At 45.6% G+C, this 24,919-nt stretch overlaps 1 protein-coding gene across 1 annotated transcript in view; it reads left to right on the forward strand.

Annotated features, from left to right (window-relative positions):
- Positions 1–24,919, forward strand: part of EGFLAM (EGF-like, fibronectin type III and laminin G domains) — a 160,389-nt gene that overhangs the window by 96,023 nt on the left and 39,447 nt on the right. Inside the window, exons 9-12 of the mRNA XM_015420161.1 lie at positions 3,038–3,138; positions 4,226–4,326; positions 9,537–9,681; positions 10,743–10,932. Coding sequence (XP_015275647.1) covers positions 3,038–3,138; positions 4,226–4,326; positions 9,537–9,681; positions 10,743–10,932 — 537 coding nt within the window. The remainder of the gene's footprint in view (positions 1–3,037; positions 3,139–4,225; positions 4,327–9,536; positions 9,682–10,742; positions 10,933–24,919) is intronic.

Consider the following 24,919-nt stretch of genomic DNA (forward strand, 5'->3'; position numbering starts at 1 on the left):
ACAAGGTATAGCTAGGGGCTCTGGGGCAAGTGATGCTCTGTCTTCTTGGTGCTTGGGGGGGGGGTCAACAGTGGGAGGGCTTCAAGTTTCCTGGCCCCACTGCTGGACCTCCTGATGGCACTGGTATTTCTGGCCACTGTGTGACACAGAGTGTTGGACTGGATGGGCCTTTGGCCTGATCCAACATTGGCGTCTCTTATGTTCTTATGTATGTACACATTTATGGCCAGATAAGATTTGTGAAAATTTGACTGGTAATTTTTGGTATGCTGAATTGTTCTGTTGCTTTAAGCAATCTATCTTTGTTTATTTGTGTGTTTGGAAACCAATAAAGAAATTATTCAAAAAAAAAAAGATCTGGCAGTAGATGATGTGAAAGACCTCAGCCTGAGACCCTCTAGTGAGCTGCTGCCAGTCTGAGCAGACACTGCTGACTTTGATGGACCAGGGTCTGATTCAGTATCAGGCAGCTTCAAGTATTCATTTGAGAGTTAAGTCTCCCTTTGTCAGATAGGGAGCTTTGACTCTCAAACGTTTATAACCCGAAAATCTTGTTGTTCTCTAAGGCATTGGTCTCTAGACTCAACACTAGCTGTTCTACTGCAGACCAACACAGCTACCCTCTGAAGCGTTTCATTTGCCACTTCAGGACAGAAGTGGACATGCAAGCAACATCTTTCTAAAAGACAGGTGCCTTTTCTCCAAAGACCTCTAGTTTGTGGGCAGATGATGAAGTTCATGAAGGTGTCTAGAGAGAAATTCATTACCCATCTGCTGTTTTCCTTGCGTGGGCAGCTGGTCTCTGAGAGGCAATAATAGCTCTGGTTACCATATGTTTGGGATAAAAAACACAAGATGGCTTTTCTACGTTGTGACTTGCCTGTGAGATTCACGGGAGCATCTGATTTGCGACTGCTGGAAACCAAAGTGCTGGACCAGTTGGATTTAGGTCTGATCCAGCAAGGCAAGTGATGAATACATATCAAGAATATGTGTTTGGTTTTTTTTGGAATATACTTCCTTTGACTGTTGTGCTTGGTATCAAGGTGAACACATGAAGCTGCCTTGTAATTAACACATGAAGCTGCCTTGGTCCATCAGAGTTCGTATTGTTGACTCAGACTGGCAGCAGCTCTCTAGGGTCTCATGCATATGCCTTTCACATTACTTACTGCCTTGTCCTCTCAACTGGAAATGCTGGGGATTGAACCTGGGACCTTCTGCATGCAAAGCAGAGGCTCTTCCACTGTTCCATAGCTCCTCCCCTCATGGGGCACTTAAACTGAGGCAGATCTGCTCATTAACAGATGTTCTAGCTTTCCACTTCTTCCCTCCCCCCTTTTATGACATCTATTACAGTCAAAGAGCGGCAAAACAGACATGTGTTAAAGTAATTCCAAGGAGTTGTATATAAAGGGCACAATTAAAAATATTTAAAAAATATTTACAGTACAATTCACTATGTCAGCACTCTGGCTTGGTAAGGTCTGGCGGCAGCATAGAATCTTGCAGCTGTATCTGAGATTCCAGGCTCAAGGTCGGCTAGAAGAGAGGCGGTATACCATTGATCCAATCTTCCTGAAATCCTTTGGAGGATAGGCTGGATAAATGTGTGTCTGAGGTCATCAGGCAAAGGGCAGTGCAGCAATACACATCCAACCGTTTCGATTTCATCAGAGGCGCAAGGACACAGACGCTTGTGGAATGGGACACCACGGTATCTCCCTTCTAGTAATGCAGATGGCAAAACATTAAAACGAGCCAGCGTGAAAGCTATCCTATGCTTGGGAATCAGTAAACTTGCTAAGTAATTTGACAACGCCAATTTCTTGTTCCTAAGATGATGGTATTTTGCAGTAGAACATAGATGGTGTCGAAATTCGATGTCCCAGATCCTTTGCTTAATTACTGATTAAATAACCCAAGGTTATCAAGCTGCTAGGAGAGTATCGGATAGATTGTAATTTCTCTAAAAGGGACCTTTTCCATTTTGATTGGAAGGTGCCTGTTAGTGTCAGAGGTGCAAGACCCACAGGGGAGAAAATAAGCCTCAGCCAGTAATTAATCCTGTGTATCCAATGGCCTGGCTTCCAGAGAAAATAAGTTAGCTTCTCAACTCAAAACTGCATTGGGGATACAGCAGGGAACTGCAAGTATGGCTCTCAGACATTTAGTCTGTACGTTTTCAAGAGGCCTATAAGTAGTATAAATAGTACCGTATATGTGCATAACTGAGAGCCATATAGCAACTGTGTAGGTAATCTTGGCCACAAAAACAGGCAAAGCTGAAGCAGCAAGTTGGCTTTCCATTTTGAATGCCAACTAGTAGACTTACCTGTTTGAAGACATACTTGTGAGTAAGTTCTTCAGCCTTCCTCTTTCCAGCAGAATCCAGCAAGGGAGATATGAGCCAGTGTGGTGTGGTTAGAGTGTTCCTCAAGACTGAGGACATGGGGGTCTGCTACAAAGCTCACTGGGTGAGTTTTGGCTAATTACTGACTTGGATCCACTGGAGGGTTTTCCCCCCAGGAGGAGCATTTTGGGAGCCGTTTTGTGCTGTGGCAGGAGAGAGAAGATGAGAAAGTCACAGTCCGTAGGTGGAAGTCCTTCCATCTGCAGAAATGCTCTGGTGAATCTAAGTAAGCCTAACCTAACTTACGGGGCTGTTTGTGAGGATAAAGTGGAGAAGGAGAGAATCAGCTATGTGGCTTCTTGGAGGAAGGATGGGTAAAAATACTGATAGATAATAGACTGTCTAAACCCCAGTAGGATGAAATACTGCACTCTTCACAGTGAAACAGAGCCCTAATTAGAGACACCACCTGGGATGTGAAGACTATACCAGCTGCTGTTAGGAAAAAAAATCTTAGGAGTAAGGGAATTGGCTGTTAAAGGTTAGAAGGTAGACAGAGCAGATGGTCAGCTATTGCCGATAAGTATGATGAGGCCCAGAGAAATTTCTTCTCCAGTGCAGCAGTATCCATCGTTGTTCTTTTGGGAAGTTACTTGCCAGCAATGTGTTCTCATTGCCTTTCAGATGTGAATATCCAGTATCCTCAGTTTTTTGGCTACTCGTATATTACCTTTGAACCTCTGAAAAATTCATACCAGACGTTCCAGATTTCTGTCGAATTTAGGGTAAGTGTAAAGGAAGACGTTTTCCGTATTATATTTGATTTCGACTGATAGGAACACGATAAGAAGGAAGAACTGAGAGCAGGATTGCACCAAAGATGGGGCGCTCGTGAGTTTTGTGTAGCCCCCCCTCACTTGCACCCTTTTTAAAAAGTCACACACAGAGGCAAGCCATGGACAGTTAGCATGTCAGAGGTGATACCGCACACTGTTGGCAGAAATCGCCATCCTGAAACATGATGCACCATGCAGAAGCTGACCAAGAGGTTTTTTTTCTTGGAAGTTGCTGATTTGGAAGCAGAGAATGCCACTTGGCCCCTCTCCTTCACATTTTTAGCCCTCCTTTCTTCTGAACAGTTCAGAGCCGTGTACATGGTTTCCCAGTTTGGCCTCATGGTGGCCCTGCAAGGTAGGCTAGGCCAATTGTGGCCCAGGATCACCCAACGGAGTTCTGCAGTAGACTTGGGATTTAAACTCAGGTGTCCCCAGTCCTAGTCTGATGTTCTAAATACTAGACCAATCTGGCTGTATGTATCAAAAGCTTACTTTACACGGAATGATTTGAACAGAAAAGTTGCCACAAAGGGATCTTTCTCTCCGTTTTTGTGTGAAGCCATTTCATGAACATGGTCCCGCATGGGGCATGTACCATTTATCACACCCTTTGCATGAAGAGTGTGCAGAAAAGTCATAATACCATTTTTCTGGGTTTGTATTACCTGTGAGATCCGAACATCCTTTCTTTGTGTCGATAAATCAGCAGTAAAAATTATATGTACGTTATGCATATAAATTGCAGTCATTCTCTGTATAAATAGCATCTAAATTGACCATAAAAAACTGAGCAACGTGGATATGCAATGCAAACTAATCAGACAAGCCAGCAGTGAAAAATGGAGAAATAAGAGAAACAAATATAGAAAGAAATGAAATGGGCTTTTGTGTGTGTGTGGGGGAATCTCTCATTCTTCTAGTGAAGTCACCTTAGGTTTTCAAAGCAACACAAAGGTTTGGTCCTTACTTAGATATATTAGTATATTCTGGGGAGTGACAAGTGTTGTTAATCTTTTGTTTGCTTTTGCATTGCCAGTCTGAAGCAGAGGATGGCCTTCTTCTTTACTGTGGAGAGAATGAACATGGGCGCGGCGACTTCATGTCCGTGGCAGTCATCAGACGAAGTGTTCAGTTCAGGTAGATGGCCAGAAAACTGCTTTCTAACCTCTCTGCTGGTAAAAATGTGTTGCTACAATAATATATTATCCCATCACAGCAAGGTGGAAGCTTACACAGGACTTGGTGGCTAAGTGGTAGAGCATCTGCTTGGCATGCAGAAGGTCCCAGGTTCGATCCAAGCAAAAAGATCAGGCAGTGGTGATGTGAAAGACATCTGCCTAAGACCCTGGAGAGCTGCTGCCAGTCTGAGCAGACAGTACTGACCATGATGGACCATTGGTTCAATTCAGTATAAGGCAGCATCGTGTGTAGTGGTTAAGAGTGGCAGACTGATCTGGAGAACCAGGTTTGATTCCCCACTCCTCCACATGAAGCCAGCTGGGTGACCTTGGGTCAGTCACAGTTCTCTTGGAACTCTCTCAGCCCCGCCTACCTCACAGGGTGTCTGTTGTGGGGAGAGGGAGGGAAGGTGATTGTAAGCCGCTCCAAGAGACTGGGTAGTGAAGAATGGGGTATAAAACCAGCTCTTCTTCTTCTTCCATGTGACTTTGCATCTGGTTCATGTGTCAATGTTTCTAGTGGTGCCTGAAAACCTCCAATTTTCTGTGACCACCAACTGTATACGGTGCCATTTACTTTTTTAGCTTTTTGCTCACTGAACATGTCTTTGTCATGGGAGAACTATTTGCTGTTGGTACTCATGAACATTTCCTGACCCGCATAGCCCAGGCTAGCTTGATCTCGTCAGATCTTGGAAGCTAGGCATGGTCAGCCCTGGCTAGTATTTGGATGGGAGAACTCCAAGGAAGACCAGGTCACGACACGGAGGCAGGCAATGACAAACCACCTCTGAACATCGCTTGCCTTGAAAACCCTACGGGGCCACCATAAGTCAGCTGTGACTTGACGGCACTTTCCACCACCGCTCATGAACATTAGTGAGCTGTTTATAGGAATGTTACTGAGCTGTTTATATCTCTGGGTGAGCAATGGCTCAGGGGTAGAACATCTGTTTGGCACGCAGAAGGTCCCAGCATCTCTAGTTTAAATTGGACCAGATAGCAGGTGTTGTGAAATACCCTCCAGTCAGAGTAGATAATAGCGGCATTCAGAGACTAATGGACTGATTCACTGCGAGGCTAGGATTGCAAGTTTTGGCTTGAGAAGGTCCCAGAGATTTGGTGGAAGTGCCTGGAGAGGGCCCATGAAACTGCCTTATACTGAATCAGATTATTGGTCCATCAAGGCCAGTGTTGTCTACTCTGATTGGCAGCAGCTCTCTGGGGTCTCTGCATGCCAAACAGAGGCTCTTCCATTGAGCCGCGACCCCTCCCTAGGGCAGAGTTTGAGGAAGGAGCTCAGCAGAGATGTGACTCCATAGGATCCATCCTCCAAAGTAATTGTGCCCCCTGTAGTAATTTCGGGAGAAATTTCAGGCCCCAGCTTCAGCTTTATGAGTTTGTGTAAGCAGAGATCAGGGGCTGTGTGGGAAGAGAGAGGACATTATGTCAAGAGTGGCCAAATCTATGTCTACCATGATCACTGATGGTGTTAGAAGACATGTCTAAAGAATAGGTTTGAACTAGTCATGGCCCCTTGGCCACTCCCCCAAGCTACTTTACACAATTACAGTTGTGTACACTTGAAGTACGCTATGCCACTTTGGATTATGGAGGGGTCTGTGGGTGTGGTCAGATGGGCAGTTTGGGGCACTTGAGTTTGGGATGCCGAGGTAGCCACCAGAATTTGCCAGTGGCTATTTAATCCACTTGGGAGTCGTTTTTGTGTGAGGCAGGGACGAGTGGGGCACGGGAGCCAGATGTGCGTGTTTGATTGCGCCCGTTTGATGTGGAGGGGATGGGTGGCTACGTCATGCCAAACTGTTCATGGGATTGCACTCGAACTGTTAGATGCTCCCTTGTGTGAAAAAGTCTGTCTTTACAACAGAACTAGCTTGTTAAAGTAGATGAGCCTGCTTCATTTAAATGGAAATAGTGGGTCTGGGCATCAAGAGAGGGAGGCTTAACTCTTCACCCCCTGACTTCTCTGAATAAACTGCTCCCTCCTTCCCTGCTTATTATTAAGTGTAGAAGGGATTAAAAAAACCAGAAATGGGAGGGTCTTTCCTCCCTTCCTGAACTGATAACAACATGATGGAAGGTTGGTTTTGGAAGGTGAAACTGCATTGGGAGGAGATTGAATTCCCTCCCTCCTGCGCTGCAGTCCCAATCATTGCCCTTTGTGGCCATAAGTAATCTTTATAAACCACTCTGAAGTTCTCATAAAACTACAGTTACCAGGATTGTTTTTGGAGCGACCATGACAGTTTATACCGCAGTGTGTACCTGAACACAGGAACACACATAAAGGTGCCTTATACTGATTCAGACCCCCTGGCCCACCAAAGTCAGTATTGTGTAGTCAGACTGGCTGCAGCTCTCCAGTGTCTCAGGCCGAGGTCTTTCTCGTCACCTACTGCCTGTTTCTTTTTAAACGGGAGATGCCAGGGACTGGGACCTACTGCATAGAAAGCGGATGCTCTACAACTGAGCAACAGCCCCTGCTTAGAAGGAGAAGCTTTATGGGGAGACATTTTGACAGCAGTTCTTTAAAAAATGCTTTCAGCAGTGGTGCCGTCCACTCCGAAAGGACTATGCTGCATCAGAAGCATTTATGTTGGGTCTGGTTGTCTGATGAAGAAGCTTAATGTCTTTGATATAAACTTCCAGTGCAGGGGTGAAGACACCAAGTGCTCAGTGAAGTGAATTCCAATAGGTCTGTATCACAAAGGTCATTGAACTCCCGTGAGATGACAAGAAGGTTTAGAAAGTGGACCTTGGAGTCATTTGCTGCCTGAGCTTCTCAACCGTCACTCGTACGCCTGCTGTTGGCATCTAGGAATTGAGCTGATCAAGCAGAGAGGTGTTTTGTAACGTGGTAGAGAGCTAGCTTCTTCTGCCAGACTGACAGTGACCTACAGATGATTTGTGTGCACCAGTGAGCTAGTAAAAATGTGTGTGGGCTAGTAACTTTGATAGGCCCATTTGCAAGGCTGGTTTTGTAAAGCTAGGGGGTTACTTGGAGGGCAGACATTTCTGTTCTGTTATACACAGTTGTGCATTCTGCAAGCATAAGAATGTGGGCAGCAAACTCCTTCCAGACCGTATTTCCGACTTCCCTTAATCAAACCCAAGGACTGGAGGCCAAGCAGAAAAAAAAATATATATAGCAAGTTTCCCATTCTTCCGTCTGCTGCTGAGGCCTCCTTGTCAATCAACTCTCCAGCTGTTTGACTTTCATATATAGAATCCTGGCATTATTAATACAGCACTTGCTCTCCCCAGGGATCCCGGAGAATCCCAAAGAGAAATTATTACGATAGCACTAAGTCAGACTCTAATAACCTTGCATTACCAAACTATTTCTGAAAGTTGGTATATCCTTGTATATGGGGATATTATAGCCAGAGGATGCCACATGTTCTGTGGGGAAAGGAAAGAGGTGTATTTTTTTTTGGGGGGGCACACTAAATAAAAGATAGATGTGGTACAGGCATCTGACTTTTCAGGTGGACTTGCGGTTGCATTTTGAAGAATTCTTTTTTTCTCCCTACAAGTTGTAGCTACTACCAGGATGAGATTTCTAGGGGGTACTGGCATGAGTGGAGAGGCTTTTTAAACTCTCTCCACTGCCCTTTTCCTTCTGAAAATCTGTACCTCTGTGCCCCCTTTGCCCCCAGTTACTTATTCCCCCCCCCCGTGGAGTTAAAAGCCATTGAGAGGTGGTGTTTTTACGTGAGTAAGGTTCCAACGCTGCTCTGCCCCTTGCTGTCATCCCCCTGCAAAAGGGAACAGTCCTTTTTAAAAAGATCATAGAACTACGCAGTGGTTTCGTTCAGACATAATGCAAAACCATAGTTTAATTAAACCAATTAGGGTTAGTGTCGTCTGACTGTGGGCCACTCCACTAACTTATGGTTACATTGGATCCGTCAAACCAGGATTTGAAACAGTGGTTGACTTATTAACCACAGTTACTCATAACAATGTTTTTTATACAAACCTGGCTTAATCCTAGCTTGTTCCCGAGCAACACCTGTACACACTCCGCAGCTACAGAAATACCTGGCCAGAGCAAAGGTGTTGAGACCAGCATTTGTCTCTAGGCAAACAAGGATTTGAGTGATCACCTGCAAGCTGAAGCATCGGTTGCATTCAGACATTGTGGGAATTGCTCTATCCATATGTTACTACTGCAGCCAGTAACAACTGATTCTCCTGTGTAGACCAAGGTAATCCTTTTGCAAATGATTGCTATAGTGTGGCAACAGTGGAATAGCCAGTCATGTTGGTGAAGCCTTATTTTCACAGACCTGACAGAATTAAAATGCCATAGTTAATATGAACCTACTGACTTGGGTCATCTTAAAAGGCCCTGCTTTGGGTATTCCTACCATCTGAGCCAGTTTGGTGTAGTGGTTAAGAGTGCGGACTCTAACCTGGGAGAACCGGGTTTGACTCCCCACTCCTCCACATGCAGCTGCTGGTGTGACCTTTAGTCAGTCTCAAGTTCTCTCAGAGCTTTTCTCTCAAGAGCAGTCCTCAAAAGAGCTCTCTCAACCCCACCTACCTCACAGGTTGTCTGTTGTGGGGAGGAGAAGAAAAAGGAGATTGTAAGCCGCTCTGAGGCTCCGAGTAAAGGGCGGGGTATAAATCCAACCTCCCCGTCTCTTCTTATTCTGCTGAGGCTAGACGAGTGACAACCTGAGAAAGGCCTTAGAATAATAGGGTTGGAAGGGACCTCCAGGGCCATCTAGCCCAACCCCCTGCACAACGCCGGAAATTCACAACAACCTCCCCCACTCAGTTGTGGTGCCAAAACTCCAGAACTTCCTCCCAGGGAGATTCGTCTGCCTCGCTCTATCATTGTCTTCCACTAGCGGGTGAAGACTTTTTGTTTTGCTTCGTGTTCCCTCCTTCATTCTTATTTGCCCTCCTCCCTGTTTGTGCACTTATGTGTTTATATGTTTTGTTTAATCCTGAAATGTTTCTAGTGTATGAAATATTTTTAATGTTCTGATACTCTCAGCCTTGGGAACCCTGTATTGGGTGGAAAGGCAGCATCAGAAACGTTTTAAATGTATAAGTTAAAAATGTAGTTTATTGCATTATGTCTGAACCGAGCCATCATGTGTAATTCCATCCTCAAATATCACCCGTTGGTCTCAGGTTCAACTGTGGTACTGGAATTGCGATAATCACAAGCGAGAACAAAATTAAGCTGGGCAACTGGCACCGAGTGACCGTGTTCAGAGACGGATTGGATGGCTGGCTTAAGCTGGATAACAGCCCTCCGGTTTCTGGTAGATCTCAGGTGAGTCACCCAGTGTGTCAAAGGTGGTAACGCTATGAACCTGTTTTGTGCTGACGATGACATTGTGCTGGATGTCCAAATGGGCCCCCGAGAATAAGGAGGGCCAACCAGTATCATCTGCTTGCCACTATAGTCTCTAGACACCAGTTCAAGATCAGGAACCTGCAGCCTGCTCATGGATGCTGAAGATCTATATAAAAAACAGAAGTTAATAAGACCTTCATAGGGTAATGTGTGGGAGTGCATGTACTTGGGTGGAATGAGGTCATCAGAGTGTGCATGTGTACATGGAGTGGGAGAGTTTGAGGAATCACTTTGCATCCTGAAAGTTTCTTTTCCAGCAGCAGATTAGAAGTGATCGTTTCCATAGTGTACCTGAAATAGCAATGCAATAGAATTGCTAGGAACTACAAACTAATGGACTGCCTCTTTTTCCACAGTGGGAACATAAGTCACACAGTGACCACAAAGTTTACTGCACCTTAATTAAATCTTGTTAGGGCTTCTGGTAGCCAAATTTCCAGTTAGCCCTAAGATTGAATCTAGTGCGCAGAACTGAAAGTTGGCCACTTCTTCCCTAGGACATTTCTGGTGAATTGCAGCCCTTTCTCAAATCCTAGATTGGGTTCTGATTTCAAGCCGTGTTATCACAGGACACTGGCTGTGCCTTAGTAGTAGAGCACTTCCTTCACATTCAAAAGGTTCCAAATTCCATCCTTGGCATCCCCAGTTGAAAGGATCAGGAAGCAGGTTAGGTGAAAGACCTGACACCCTGGAGAAGATGCTGCCAGTCATGCAGAGTAGACAGTAGTGACACTGATAGGTCAATAGTCTAACTCAATATAACTTCTTGTGCTCATGCAGTTTTCCCATTGTGTGGTCTGAAAACACTCTTGCTGAAGCTAAGCTGGACTGAGTTGGGTCAGTGCTTGGGAACCGTATGTGCCATTTTGGAGCTCCATGGATGAGAGGCATGAAATAACTAATAACCGAACTGTTTTAATTATCTTCTTCTAGCCAAATTTCCTATCTGTAGCTGGTTCTTTTCCTCTTCCTTCCAGGGTCAATACAGCAAGATTACGTTCCGGACTCCTTTCTATCTTGGAGGTGCTCCAACTGCCTACTGGCTAGTGAGGTCTACGGGAATCAACCGGGGCTATCAAGGCTGTGTCCAGTCACTCAATGTCAATGGGAAGGCCATTGACATGCGGCCCTGGCCTTTGGGCAAAGCTCTCAGTGGGGCAGATGTAGGTAAGTGCAGCACACAGTGATTCCCATCTGGATCAAAGAGGGGGAAAATGAGTCACTTTCTACCAACTGAAGAATGCAGTGTTTTGGGAGGGGGTTTAGCCCCCCAAAGGGGAATTTTTTATTTGCATTTCTATAAAACTACAACAGAAATTGGGAAGGGAAAATTCTACAATCTAAAGGAAAAAGTAAGAAGAACCTAACTAAAAACCCAAGTATGGAGGTTTTACAATGCTTAAAACATGGTTATAACACTTATTCAGTTACTTTCAAGCATGAAGAGTGCCCGCCAATCATCACTTCTGTTGACAAAACCAGCTTATCAGACTAGACAGAAAGTAATTCTAAAGCCAGAACACACACGAACACAGCCCTTAAGAAAAATTGGCATCTCCTTTTACGCTTTACTCCCCCCCATAGGCAAAATCTTTAAAACCGATGTTCCCTCAGTAGGAGCATTACAACAATTTATCTTCTTCCGTCTTAGATGTATCTTCTTTTTCCAATTAACTGTTAGCTTTTAGAAGTCTGGATCTGTCCATTCATGATATAAACCAGGTTCCTTTTTCAAGGGACATCTTCGCTTCCTTAAACATCTTGAATCAAAAGAGTCCTTCCTTTTGTTGCATTAAAAGCACGCTTATTGGAGAATCCAACCTTTCTCTTAGCAAGCAGATCTTGTGAAGTTGGGATAGCGATCCCTTTACTCCAAAAAAACCGCTTTTCGATCCGCTTGCCAATCGCACTGCACGTAAACTAGATTTTAGAATCTCCTTACCATTCATAAGTCTCTATGATCAAAGTACGTACCAAATACTGTCCCTTTAAAAATATAGCCACTTTTTTAGTACAGATCCAAATCGCTACTCCGCTTCAGCCACCAGAGGGCCCACGATTCACTTTAGAGACAGAATCTATGGTTAGGTCACATGACCTGGCTTTCCTCTGTTCTCCTTCCTGAAGAAAACATTGGTCCCGCCTCCCTCTTCGATTCTCATGGCCAGCTTTTGGGGATGTTTACATTAGCCGAGAAAGAATGCCAAAGTCTCTAAGATCTGTTTAAACGCTCAACTTTCTTTCAGAAACAACTCTCCGCTACAGTCCATCACCGCAGTTTGATCAGTCCCTCCTCATGTTTTCGCATTCGCTTAAAACGTTGGGAGATAGGGCGTCCCCTCCCCCCTCCGTTTATAGTAGGGGGACTTCACATCTAGGCTTTGGTGTCTCGTTTCAACGAAAACTCACTCATCAGTCCTTGAATCGATCCACCAGGTCCTGTGACGCCTCCTGGGATCCCGCGAGGGAGAGAAAGTTGCTAAACCTCCAAGCGCTTGTCCCGGTGGTCGCTTCGAATCCAATACTGGGAATCAGGGCAGGACCTTCGGGGCAGAGAGTAGCCCCCCTGTACCAGCTGTCGGCCAGAGGTAGGGCTCTCCAAAGCCCCCTGGCTAGGAGCCCATTGCTTATGGGCCCCATGGGGGAGCATGCACAATCACGCTCCCTCCTAATCCCTGATTCATGGCACATGTCTCTCGGAGGAGCCAAGAGATGCAGCCATTGTTGAAGCGGCAAAAACCGGAAGCCAAGAATGCAGTGTTTTAAGACTGACTTTGATCTACCTGTCTTCATTTTGCTTGTTGTCGGATTGTGAGGATAACAATAAGTTACCTAGAGCCTTGGGGAAAAATGGGAGATCTCTTAGAAGGAAAAAATCCATTGCAACAGGTCTGCAGGCTTGCTGTTAATCTGTGGAAGTTCAGGATATGCACAGAACGTAATGCTGGGCACAGAAGTTAATATCTGATGCTTTCACTTAAAAAAAAGGTTTCTAGCCCTTATGGATGCAAAGATATGATTGGAAAAATGAGGGGTGATGCTTACTGAAATCTCAGGAACTGGAAATGCAACAGAATAAGATCTGTATTGGTTGAGGGTCTGGCTACAGTATGCTGCATAACCTTTTTATGCAGTGTGGTGTAGTGGTTAGAGACTTGAACTAGGAATGGGGAGACCCAGTTACCCAATAAGCTGCCTAGGTAGCACTAGACCAGTCTGTCTTTTTCAACCTAAACTATCTCACAGGGCTGTTTAGAGGCAAAAACGGAAGGAAGATGAACCACTGAGCTCCTTGGGGAAAGAGAAGGGTAAACATGTAATATTTATTTGTTTTATTTTTAGTTACAAAATTCATGCGCCATCTTTCTGCCCAATTGGGGCCACCAAGATGGCTAAAATGTTATTAAAAATTACCATAAAAACAATTCATAACAATTAAAACCAAAACTAGCAAACACATTAAAAACATATACAATGGTAATTAGAACATAGGGCAGGAGGAAGGGATGACTGTGGGGGGATGCCGGATGATGCAGAAAGGTCTTCAACCATTGGTGGAGGTCAGTTACAGAAGGCTGTGGCACCCAATGTATGACCTCAGAAAATGACCTCAGCAGTTGAATAGGCCTATTATTCTATCTCTCCTTATATATAATTGAGTAAGAACATTCTATATGAACATTCTAAATTTGGCCCCTTTAGTGTTAGGCTGGAAAAACTGCCACTCAGAAGACGCTGGCTGGGTTGACTGGCTGCTTTGTGCAGTCCCGCCCAGCGTTCCAAGGTCTTTCGCATATGGAAGCTGATTGGACTTCACTGCATTCCACACCTCAAACTCACCCCCCTCCCCGCAAGGCAGTTGGAATGTCAGTTGCATATGGAACCTTCAAGGTCTTTTGCATATGGAAGCTGATTGGACTTCACTGCATTCCACACCTCAAACTCACCCCCCTCCCCGCAAGGCAGTTGGAATGTCAGTTGCATATGGAACCTTCAAGGTCTTTTGCATATGGAAGCTGATTGGACTTCACTGCATTCCACACCTCAAACTCACCCCCTCCCCGCAAGGCAGTTGGAATGTCAGTTGCATATGGAACCTTCAAGGTCTTTTGCATATGGAAGCTGATTGGACTTCACTGCATTCCACACCTCAAACTCACCCCCTCCCCGCAAGGCAGTTGGAATGTCAGTTGCATATGGAACCTTCAAGGTCTTTTGCATATGGAAGCTGATTGGACTTCACTGCATTCCACACCTCAAACTCACCCCCTCCCCGCAAGGCAGTTGGAATGTCAGTTGCATATGGAACCTTCAAGGTCTTTTGCATATGGAAGCTGATTGGACTTCACTGCATTCCACACCTCAAACTCACCCCCTCCCCGCAAGGCAGTTGGAATGTCAGTTGCATATGGAACCTTCAAGGTCTTTTGCATATGGAAGCTGATTGGACTTCACTGCATTCCACACCTCAAACTCACCCCCTCCCCGCAAGGCAGTTGGAATGTCAGTTGCATATGGAACCTTCAAGGTCTTTTGCATATGGAAGCTGATTGGACTTCACTGCATTCCACACCTCAAACTCACCCCCTCCCCGCAAGGCAGTTGGAATGTCAGTTGCATATGGAACCTTCAAGGTCTTTTGCATATGGAAGCTGATTGGACTTCACTGCATTCCACACCTCAAACTCACCCCCTCCCCGCAAGGCAGTTGGAATGTCAGTTGCATATGGAACCTTCAAGGTCTTTTGCATATGGAAGCTGATTGGACTTCACTGCATTCCACACCTCAAACTCACCCCCTCCCCGCAAGGCAGTTGGAATGTCAGTTGCATATGGAACCTTCAAGGTCTTTTGCATATGGAAGCTGATTGGACTTCACTGCATTCCACACCTCAAACTCACCCCCTCCCCGCAAGGCAGTTGGAATGTCAGTTGCATATGGAACCTTCAAGGTCTTTTGCATATGGAAGCTGATTGGACTTCACTGCATTCCACACCTCAAACTCACCCCCTCCCCGCAAGGCAGTTGGAATGTCAGTTGCATATGGAACCTTCAAGGTCTTTTGCATATGGAAGCTGATTGGACTTCACTGCATTCCACACCTCAAACTCACCCCCTCCCCGCAAGGCAGTTGGAATGTCAGTTGCATATGGAACCTTCAAGGTCTTTTGCATATGGAAGCTGATTGGACTTCACTGCATTCCACACCTCAAACTCACCCCCTCCCCGCAAGGCAGTTGGAATGTCAGTTGCATATGGAACCTTCAAGGTCTTTTGCATATGGAAGCTGATTGGACTTCACTGCATTCCACACCTCAAACTCACCCCCTCCCCGCAAGGCAGAGCAAAATGACACTGTTTGCCCAAAGCCAGAGCACTCCCCCAGAGCCTCTTTCTAGATCCTGCTGTATTTATTTCCACAACGGGCTTTACTGCTAGTTCGTCTATACTTCTAATGTACAGAATAAACCAAGCTAATTATTTAATGTAAGAATAACCCTTCCCCCCTGAGCCAGTGAGTGTTGTATTGCAGGCATCACAGAAATTTTTTTGTATTTGACTTGCCTTGAGTTGTAATGTTTTGTGCCTGCCTTTTTAAAATGCATATAGCTTGTGGTATAAAATGATTCAAATTGATGTTGCACACCTCAAAATCTCTTTCTAAAGTTACCCGTATTTTAATTGCTGTCCAGACATCATCATCATCATCGAAAGTAAAAGGAATGGTCTAAATCTGCCTGGTTTGCATAATTTTTGCACCCTGTAGAAATTACCTGAGTGCAGAATTTGGATTTCCTGTATACAGAGTTTAACTTTTTGCTTTTTTAGTGTGGGCTTCTCACCACTCTGCATATCAGGAATGTTGGAACCCCCCACATTTGTATCACTTTTATTGCATGTTACTTCTGGTATTCCTTCTTCTGGGCTCGGACGTAAACTGCAAAGCAGTGGAGATGATCAGTTACAGTAATACAGTTACATAGCGGTTTCAGGTCTTTATAGGAACAAAAGAAGAGAAAGTTTCACACTGTGTAAGATTTGAATGTGTCCCCACAAGACCTTATTCAAGACTGGTTTCCCCGCATGGCATTGGTCAAGTACACCTCTCTCTGCCAGACTCCTTGGATTAGGCTGGGAAAGAAATATTAATGCAGTGAAGCTTTGAAACAGAAAACAGTTTGACAAACTTGTCTTCGTGGCCATACTGTATCTATAGCAGATACAGAGATAAAGCCTGATTTTGTCTAACGTGTCATAGATACAAGGTCACGCTTTTTTTCTTTTTCTGCTCTCTTTTCTCATCCTGCCTCGAAACAGGGCAGTGACCAGTATCAGACATATTAGCAATTGCTGTTCTGGCCTCCAGATAAAGACCAGGTTTTGGTGAGATATGAAAAGCTAACAGGGTGGCCCAGAAAGCAGGCGCTGGAGAAAATAAGGTCTTGGAGGAGCACAGAGAGTAATTTCACGATAGAGTGAGAATCTATGAAATACACACGGAGCATGAAACTTATCAAAAGCTCTCTCTGATCTGTGCTGGTTCTTTGATCTTCGCTGTAGCAGTCCTTGGTACTACTGATGCTTCAGCAATCGTATATACTACAGCAGATGGATATATAGACATATATATATTTGCCATTTTTGAACTGAAGCTGAATGATAAAACCCTCAAGTGTGTATTGTTCACTGTAGGGTGGCCTTGGGGCACACATGTACATGATAGTTTGAGCATCCATACCTGACCTCCACAATCTGTACACGTTCGCCGTTTTAGACAGCTCTGTTTCCCCCCTTTCCTGTGGTCTATCCACACTGTAAATTACGAATCAGCAGCCGGAGGCTTCCTGGGCAAAACCTTGGAGAACATCAGTTCCAAGATGCCAGATTGAAAAGGGCATGGGTTCGGATCATGGCCATGGGAAATGCTGGCCTTCCACTCTGTAAAAGTGGGAGGAACACGGCCCACCAACCTGGACCTTCTCTCCAAAGTGGTCTTTCCAGGAAACTGGAGCTGTAGACCAGTACGATTAAGTGTTGAACTGGGAGTTCAGAAATTTGCTATGTGAAGGTACCTTTTCAAACCTTGCGGGGAGTTAGTTAATGTTGTAATGTCACTTGTAGCTGCACCGCCATCATCTGTATAGTCTAGCATTTAGACCATGCTTGTAGTTTGGGAGAGATTCACCAGATGTTAAAAATGGTCATAATAGAGGACAGTGTGGAGTTGTTTTCTGTTGCCCCAGAAGGTCGGACCAGAACCAGTGGGTTGAAATTAAATCAGAAGAGTTTTTGGCTAAACATTAGGAAGAACTTCCTGACAGAGTGGTTCCTCAGTGGAACAGGCTTCCTGGGGAGGTGGTGGGCTCTCCTTCTTTGGAGGTTTTCAAACAGAGGCTAGATGGCCCTCTGACAGTAATGCTGATTCTGTGAATTAGGCAGATCATGAGAGGGAGGGCAGGAAGGGTTGCATCAGTGCTTAGTTCTCTTGGCCCTTTCTTACATGCCCAGGGAAACGCTGATCACCACTTTGGGGGCAGGAAGCAATTGTTCTCCAGACCAGTTTGGCCAGGGATCCTGGAGCATTTTATTGCCATCTTCTGATCACTGGGTGTGTATGTGGGGGAGTATTTGTGAATTTCCTGCATTGTGCAGGGGGATAGACTAGATGACCCTGCAGGTCTCTTCCAACTTTATGATCCTATGATTGCTTGTCTCAGAGAGACACAACGGTTTTTTAAGAGAGTTGAAAGTTAAATATGTTGTCAAATGCTTTCACAGTTCATTAGTTGTTGTAGATTTTTCGGGCTGTATGGTCGTGGTCTTGGCATTGTAGTACCTTACTTTTCTCCAGCAGCTGTGACTGGCATCCTCAGAGGTATAACACAGAAAAATGGAGCACTCTCTGGGTCAATGTGAGAAGAAAAATGGTAGGCAGGTAATTTATATCTACTCAGGAAGATGGGGTAGGGCTGAGTCATTATCTTGTAGGAGTTTCCCAGGCTGTGACATGCTTATAGAGGCGCTTTCCTGAGGAGGTTCTTTTGCATAGGGATTGGCTGTTGAAATTCTAATCTTATCTGTAGTGCTGTTGTAAGATGTAGAGCATTTTGTGTTTCTCAGGACAGGAAACCATGCCCTATTTATTTTTAAACTCTCTTGTTTCCTATCCAAATTGTGTTTGTTTATGAATTTCAATGGCTTCCCTGTGTAATCTGACATGGTAACTGGATATTTTGTTCAGCATTTCAGTGTCTAGGAATAAGATACTGTGTCCTGTTTGAGTTAGGAGTTGAAAATTGTCCAATAGAGTTCTCCTGGGTGTATGCACACTTTTCTTTTGTTGTAGTTATTGCTGATCAAAGAGGTTTCTGAAGCACTGAAAACCTTCATAGCTAGTATATTTCACACTGGTGTGCAGAAGCAATCCAATGCAGAGTTACTCCACGTTGGATTTAGCCTGGGATAACTTCATAGGACTGTGGTGTGAGTGTATAATCAACTAGGAACTGCAGCAAATAACTGCTTCCCGGCATTCACTTAGAAGTACATGTAAAACATTTAGGTGTAGACCTCGAAAGGCAGTATGCGAATTACCCCTTCCCAGGATGATAATAGAATGGTTTCACTAGCAACGATTCCACTGCTGGGGGGGGGGGAGTTCTCACTGTAGGATCTAGGGCAACATGAACATATTCCTGAATATATGAGCTGGAATTTGAACCCAGATCCTCAGCTCTACCGTTACAAGGACTGAATGATTTCCCACTTCATGGGATAGGGCTTTACAGATTCTGCCTCACAAGCTCCAAGCAGTAGCTTTTCAGTTCTGAATTCTGCAGACAGGGACTAACTTCATTACATTAAGAATAAGCCTTAAAGAGCCCAAGACATTCCATGTTTTATATTGCCTCGGTGTGAAAATAAAATTATAATGTTGATTGAGTAAGCAGATGGGAAGTGAAGAAATGTTCACATGATGGTGTATATCTTAAAATGTCTTTGATTGGATTAATAGCTTTTTATTCCTATAGCTTGATAACTCAATTCAGTTCCCTTGATGGGTTCTTTTCAGTGTATTATCAAGGCTGTCTTTCACTCTGTGGGATTTGTTGCTAGTGGCATTCATATCAAGTTGACTCCTAAATCTTCTGTGAGGTGATGAGTTGGGTCTTACTTTTGTGTATAAGCAAAGATACTTTGTCATTTAAATTTCTCTGGATTGGGTTGTCAAACAAAGCAAAGGCCCTTTGGATTATTGCTTCAGCAAAGTCCCTGGGAGGATTTTGGAGATGTCTTCTCTTGCTGGGAAATAAGCAAGAGAGACCTTGCAAAAGATTGTTTGTCCCCAGCAATTCAAAGGGGAAGACACTATAAAATATGCTACCAATCCTACTAGAAGCTATTGTGAAGGAAGACAGTTGTCAGTTTAGAAAGCTATGTCTGCTGTCTCCTGAGACATTGTTTCAGGTAAAGAAAATACTCAGGGTGGCTTTAACATAGCAGCAATCCCCAGAAGTCGTGACAAACTCTGAACTGGATAGAATCATGGCATTTCCCCAGGGGAAACGAATGTCTGCTGTGAACTAAGGAATTCCTCAAAGGAATTCTATCTGGATACAGTTTCCAAGATTGATTTTTTTTTTTTTTTTTTGCTGGAAGCAATTGTGTGACGGCATGAGCTGTATCAAAGGTGTTGCATGTGGGCATAGACCAGGGGTCACTGGGGGAGAGAGGGGGAAGGTAGCTACGAATTTTCTGCATTGTGCAGGGGGTTGGACTAGATGACCCTTGGTGGTCCTTTCCAACTCTACGTTTTGAGAATGCTCAACAGCTGTTTGGAAAATGCCATGCCCATTTATATGTGCACTTGTCCCTGAACACACATGGGGATGAAGCGAGCTCATCTCCCTTCCATCACAGAGAGCAAACCATTCGCTCCATGCAGATGTCATTACTTATGCTTTGTGTGGTCCTATGTACGATGAGGCATTTGCACGGAGTACGTGGTTTTTTATAACTCCGCCCACATGGTGGAGGTCCAGGTTGTGAGCAGACTTTACCCCAATGCAAACCAAGTGTCAGCTATAAGGAACGTGAGAACTTGTATTTACTCACAGGTTAATAAAATTTGGTTTAATTTTTTTAAAGCTATTTCCAGTATTTGGAAGAACTCAGAATAGGCTTTCACCTTTAGATTTATGGAAATGCAAATATGATAATGATATCTCTATTTTTGTAGCATTCCTAAAGGAGTTTACATCAGCCTCAGCCTCTTCTGCTGCTGCCTCTTAACCTATCTGGAACTAAACAGGGAATCCCCCCTTAGCCTGGGCTAGTCAAGATTTGTGTACCTCCAGCAGCATCGCCGACCTTCACCCCCTTTCCCGTTGTCTTGAGAGACCCTCTGTATTTCATTGGTCGGAAGAAGGAGGAGGAGGAGGAGGAGATTAGATTTATACCCCGCCCTTCACTCAGAGTCTCAGAGCGGCTTACAGTCTCCTTTCCCTTCCCCTTCCCACAACAGACACCCTGTGAGGTAGGTCGGGCTGAGAGAGCTCTGACAGAAACTGTTCTTTCAAGGACAGCTCTTATCAGAACTATGGGTTGCCCAAGGTGATCCAGCCAGCTGCAAATGGAGGAGTGGGGAATCAAACCCGGTTCTCCCAGATTAGAGTCCTCAAAGGAAGGTGTGGCAACAGACAGGCTGCTTCAGCCACAATACCCAGTGGAGCTTGGGGGCATGGCTGTTGTCAAGGCAACTGCCCTCATTCCCCATCCTAAGGCTCCACCTTCCTGGCCTTTCCTGTGACCTTTGCTTCCTGATCTCTTGGGCCTGTCTCATTGGCTGTTGTGTCACTCCAACGCTGATCACTGGTGCCCCTTCACTATTCCTCTGTATCAGGTGAGGTTTTGCGCCTGTCTCCTGCTCATTGGGAAAGATTGAAGGTCAAAGAAGACAGGGACGGCAAAGGATGAGATGGTTAGACAGTGTCATAGATGCAACGAACATGAAACTGAGCCAACTTCAGAGGACGGCGGAAGACAGGAAGGCCTGGGGTGATCTGGTCCATGGGGTCGTGAAGAGTCGGACTCGACTGTGCGACTGAACAACAGCAACCTGCTCATTGGGACTGGTGGGCAGTTCCTTCACTGCAGGCACTCTGCTGCCACCCCTCAGACTGGCATGATCACTAGAGTTAGAGCTTCCAAAGATACATGGGCTCTGTCCAGCATTCTACAAAATAGCTGATATTTAGGTAAAACAGTTACCATACAGAACCATTTCAGACTGGGATGGTGGCAGTGGTTAAGAGCATAAGAAAAGCCCTGCTGGATGGTAGCAGAGGTCCATTCAGCCCAGCAGCAACTGGTTTCCTACTGCTGCCAGCCAGATTCTGTCTCCTCTTCTATCCTCAGTGACTGCCCCTGATCATTCAGCCATTATAAACCTAGCCTCCATGAATTTATCTTGTCCTCTTTTAAAGCCATCTAAGCTAGTTGCCATCATTTCATCTTGAATCTAAGTTGATTACCATCTAAGCTATTTTCCATCATTACACCTTGAATGATCTCCCACGGAAGAAGGAAAATCTCTGTGTATAGAAAAGTATATAGTAAGAGAGAAGGCACCTAGCCTCATTTTGTGCTGTACTGAATCCCATTAATGTGATGGCAAATAAACAGTGTAATCTTTCTAAAGTCTCTAGTTTTAAACAGCAACCTTATTTTGTGATGCTCTGTATTCTTGCTGAAGCTAAGAAGTGCAAAAGTTGTCATAGATTTAGGTGGGTAGCTGTGTTGGTCTGAAGCATCAGAACAAAGTTTGAGTCCAGCGGCACCTTTTAAGACCAATAACGTTTAATTTAATCTGAAGAAGTGTACATGCACACAAAATCTTATACCCAAACTTTGTTGGTCTTAGAGGTGTCACTGGACTCAAAAGTTGTCATAGTAATTTGATCCAGAATGGTGTGTATGTGTCTGTGTGTATAACACCATAATGGGGATTTATATTTGTACTTTCTCCTCTAAGTATTGCTCAGGGTTAGGTTAGATATGGATCAGGATTATAAATTTAAGCATATGTCCTTATTGCGGTGCTTGTAATGTGGTCCTTGTTATTCCAATCCAAGAACACCCCATCTGGGAACCATGTTTAAGACTTCCCTAGATCTACATATTTGCTATCAAACCAGAGATCAGGCTACATGCAATAAAATGAGATTGCAACAGGGAATGGTGTGCTTCCCCTGAGAAAGCTGTTGTTACACCCCAGTTGAGCCCCTTTCTGTGATTCCCCAAGGTCCTTCAAACCCAGGACATGATGAATGACTAGTCTCTGCAACACAATGAGTTGGCATTCCAGCCACTGGAATATTCCAGCCCATAACAAAGACTCATCTGGAGACCAAGTCAAATTCTTAATCTAGCAGGAGAATCTCCTGATCAATTAGCATTTCCCCAGGTAGGACACCCCAGCCACCCCACCAGGGACCCTATCTAATGGCATCAGCCATCCAGGTTGTCTCACAAGAGGTGGTTGCCGTCCATAGACCTTCTTCTACCACCAACACCAAGTGACAGTTCCTATTCAGGATAGGCAGAGTATGACCTGATTTCCCTGTTCTTTTCCTCCTCAAACTTTACTCTTCTGACATAAATGTCACTTGTTGGGCCAGGCCATGCGCGCCATAAAATGTAACATGAGGTACTAGAGATATAGAAGAAGAGATTGGATTTATACCCCACCCTTCACTACCCAGAGCAGCTTATAAACTCCTTCCCCTCCCCACAACAGACACCCTGTGAGGTAGGTGGGGCTGAGAGAGCTCTTGACAGAAACTGCTCTTTTTCAAGAACAGCTTTTATCAGAACTAAGGCTTGCCCAAGGTCATCCAGCCAGGTGCAAGTGGAGGAGTGGGGAATCAAACCTGGTTCTCCCAGATTAGAGGCCGCGCATTTAACCACTACACCAAACTTTGCATCCTCCAGGAATGAATTGAGACCTAGGTTTCCTGTCTCATTACCAACACCTGCTATTGTCATCTGGTATCTGAAATCACTCTACCCTCCCATATATAAAGACCAATGGACTCACTTTCGAGCTGTATATGAAGAAGTGAGCAGTGACTCACGAAAGCTCATGCCCTGCCACAAATTTTGTTAGTCTCTTGCTCCTTTCCACTAATAAAGATTGCAAGCTGTGCTGTTAGGGTTCTTTATGTTTCTTTCTTCATCTGTTTAAACTGGAGCGGGGGATCTCTCCAAGTGAAATAATGTGTTGATTTCAGACTGGGCAAAAGTTTGGAGCATCAGCACCCAGCAGACCAAAGGGGCCACAGAGCAGGCAGGGTTCCTCTACAACAGGAATCGAGGGCTCCTTATCACAGGATTGAAATGGGTGAGCCAGGCCTGGTTTAGATGACCTTTATGCCCCTCTTAGCCTTGTCACTGAGGCAGATGCCACTACATGACTGGCCTCAATAAAAGGCAAGGGCGAGAGAGAGACAGCCCACAGCAACGCCACCTGAAACCCACCGACTGCAGGCCTGGATTAGATGACCTTTATGCCCCTCTTAGCCTTGTCACTGAGGCAGATGCCACTACATGACTGGCCTCAATAAAAGGCAAGGGCGAGAGAGAGACAGCCCACAGCAACGCCACCTGAAACCCACCGACTGCAAGTTTCAGGCTTCAAGCAATAGCTAAGAACGCCATCAAGAACACTAAACACAGAGGAGGCAAAGAGGACATGGACACCAGAGGCATTTCAAGCCAGTGCGGATGCCCTCTGCCTCCACCTGAAAGGGAGGATTTTTCTTACCTCCCTCGGTGGAGTTGAAGCCACCTTCTGCTAATGCCCTCCTAGTGGCTACCCCCAAACCCAGAAGAGGGAGGGGGGGACAGGAAAGAACTTTGATGGTCAACAATGAGAGGGACACTGAGGCAGGGAGTCCAGAGGGGGAGGCAAGAGGAGCACACATGAACTACGCACAAGCCAGCGCTGGGAGACTCTCCCAACTACGCCTTTGGATACATTTGCTTAGAAGAGGCACTGGTGCTTCATGCAGTGTGTGTGTGGGGGGGGGGCAGGCACTGCCTCTCGCTAGGGAAGGGGTTTCTGCAAGGGGCTGAAGAGCCACCCCAACTAAGTGACACCTCTGAATCTTGCACTGGAAGGGCGAAAGAGGGTCACTTTCAGCAGGGGGGAAACAGGCTGGCTTCCTTCGTGTGCTGCAGTGGCAAAAGCCAAGCATTGTGCATGCGAGGCGGCAGGTTGCAGCCCTCCAGCTGGAGAAGGCACTTCCAGCTTTCTCTGGTGCAACTGGAGGAGAAGCCCGGCAAGAGAATGCTTTGGAGGGGATTTGGGACACACCAGCTCTGAATCGCCTGCTTTGCGCTCTTTTAAGTCGGGTCTCTCCTGCCCAGGGTCCTGGGGAAGAGTGGAGAATAAGGGAGTCACGTTCTGGCCAGCTGGCCCCAGCAGCAAGGGCTCCAGGCAAGTGCAGAGGCAAACCCCTGGCAGGACCAAATGCCAGCCAGGCTTCCCCGGAAGCCGAGGCTGAAATGGGGTCAGCAAGCAGGCCCACAGCCTGGAAGGACGCAATGAGAAGCTCAACAGTGCGCAGGCCACCTGAAGCCCTGGAGGATGGGTTGGACCCATCCCTGGAGTAGGAATGAGGCAGGCGTCAGTTAGATAGCAGAGAAACAAGGAAGTGGGGGACACAAGGGGGAAGGGAAGTGGGTCAAAAGGGAGCCAGGGGGGGTAAAAGGAGCAAAAAGGGCAGAGGTTGGGGAGGAGACACTGAGCTGCCTGCCCGTTCTGGAAAGGATCCAGCAGGTGGCAGCGGTAGCAATGGAAGAGAAACCTTCCCTGCACCCAGGGGTCATTTTGTAGAAAAAGAGGTACAGGAGCTCATTAGCATAACTCATTAGCAGAACTTATTTGCATATGCCACACCCCCTGACATCACCGGAAGTGTGTCAGAAGGCAACACCCACCGCTCAGGCTCCACTGGACTGTTTTGGATTGCTAGCTATGGGGGGTGGGCGTGCAGATCTGCCCTCACAGAGGAGGGAGAGCTTGTACCTGAATAAAACTTGGTCTTAAAGGTGCCACTGGACTGTTTTGGATTGCTAGCTATGGGGGGG

Source organism: Gekko japonicus, unplaced genomic scaffold, assembly GCF_001447785.1.
Source record: "Gekko japonicus isolate JY-2015 unplaced genomic scaffold, Gekko_japonicus_V1.1 scaffold86, whole genome shotgun sequence".
In the NCBI taxonomy this organism is placed as follows: domain Eukaryota; kingdom Metazoa; phylum Chordata; class Lepidosauria; order Squamata; family Gekkonidae; genus Gekko; species Gekko japonicus.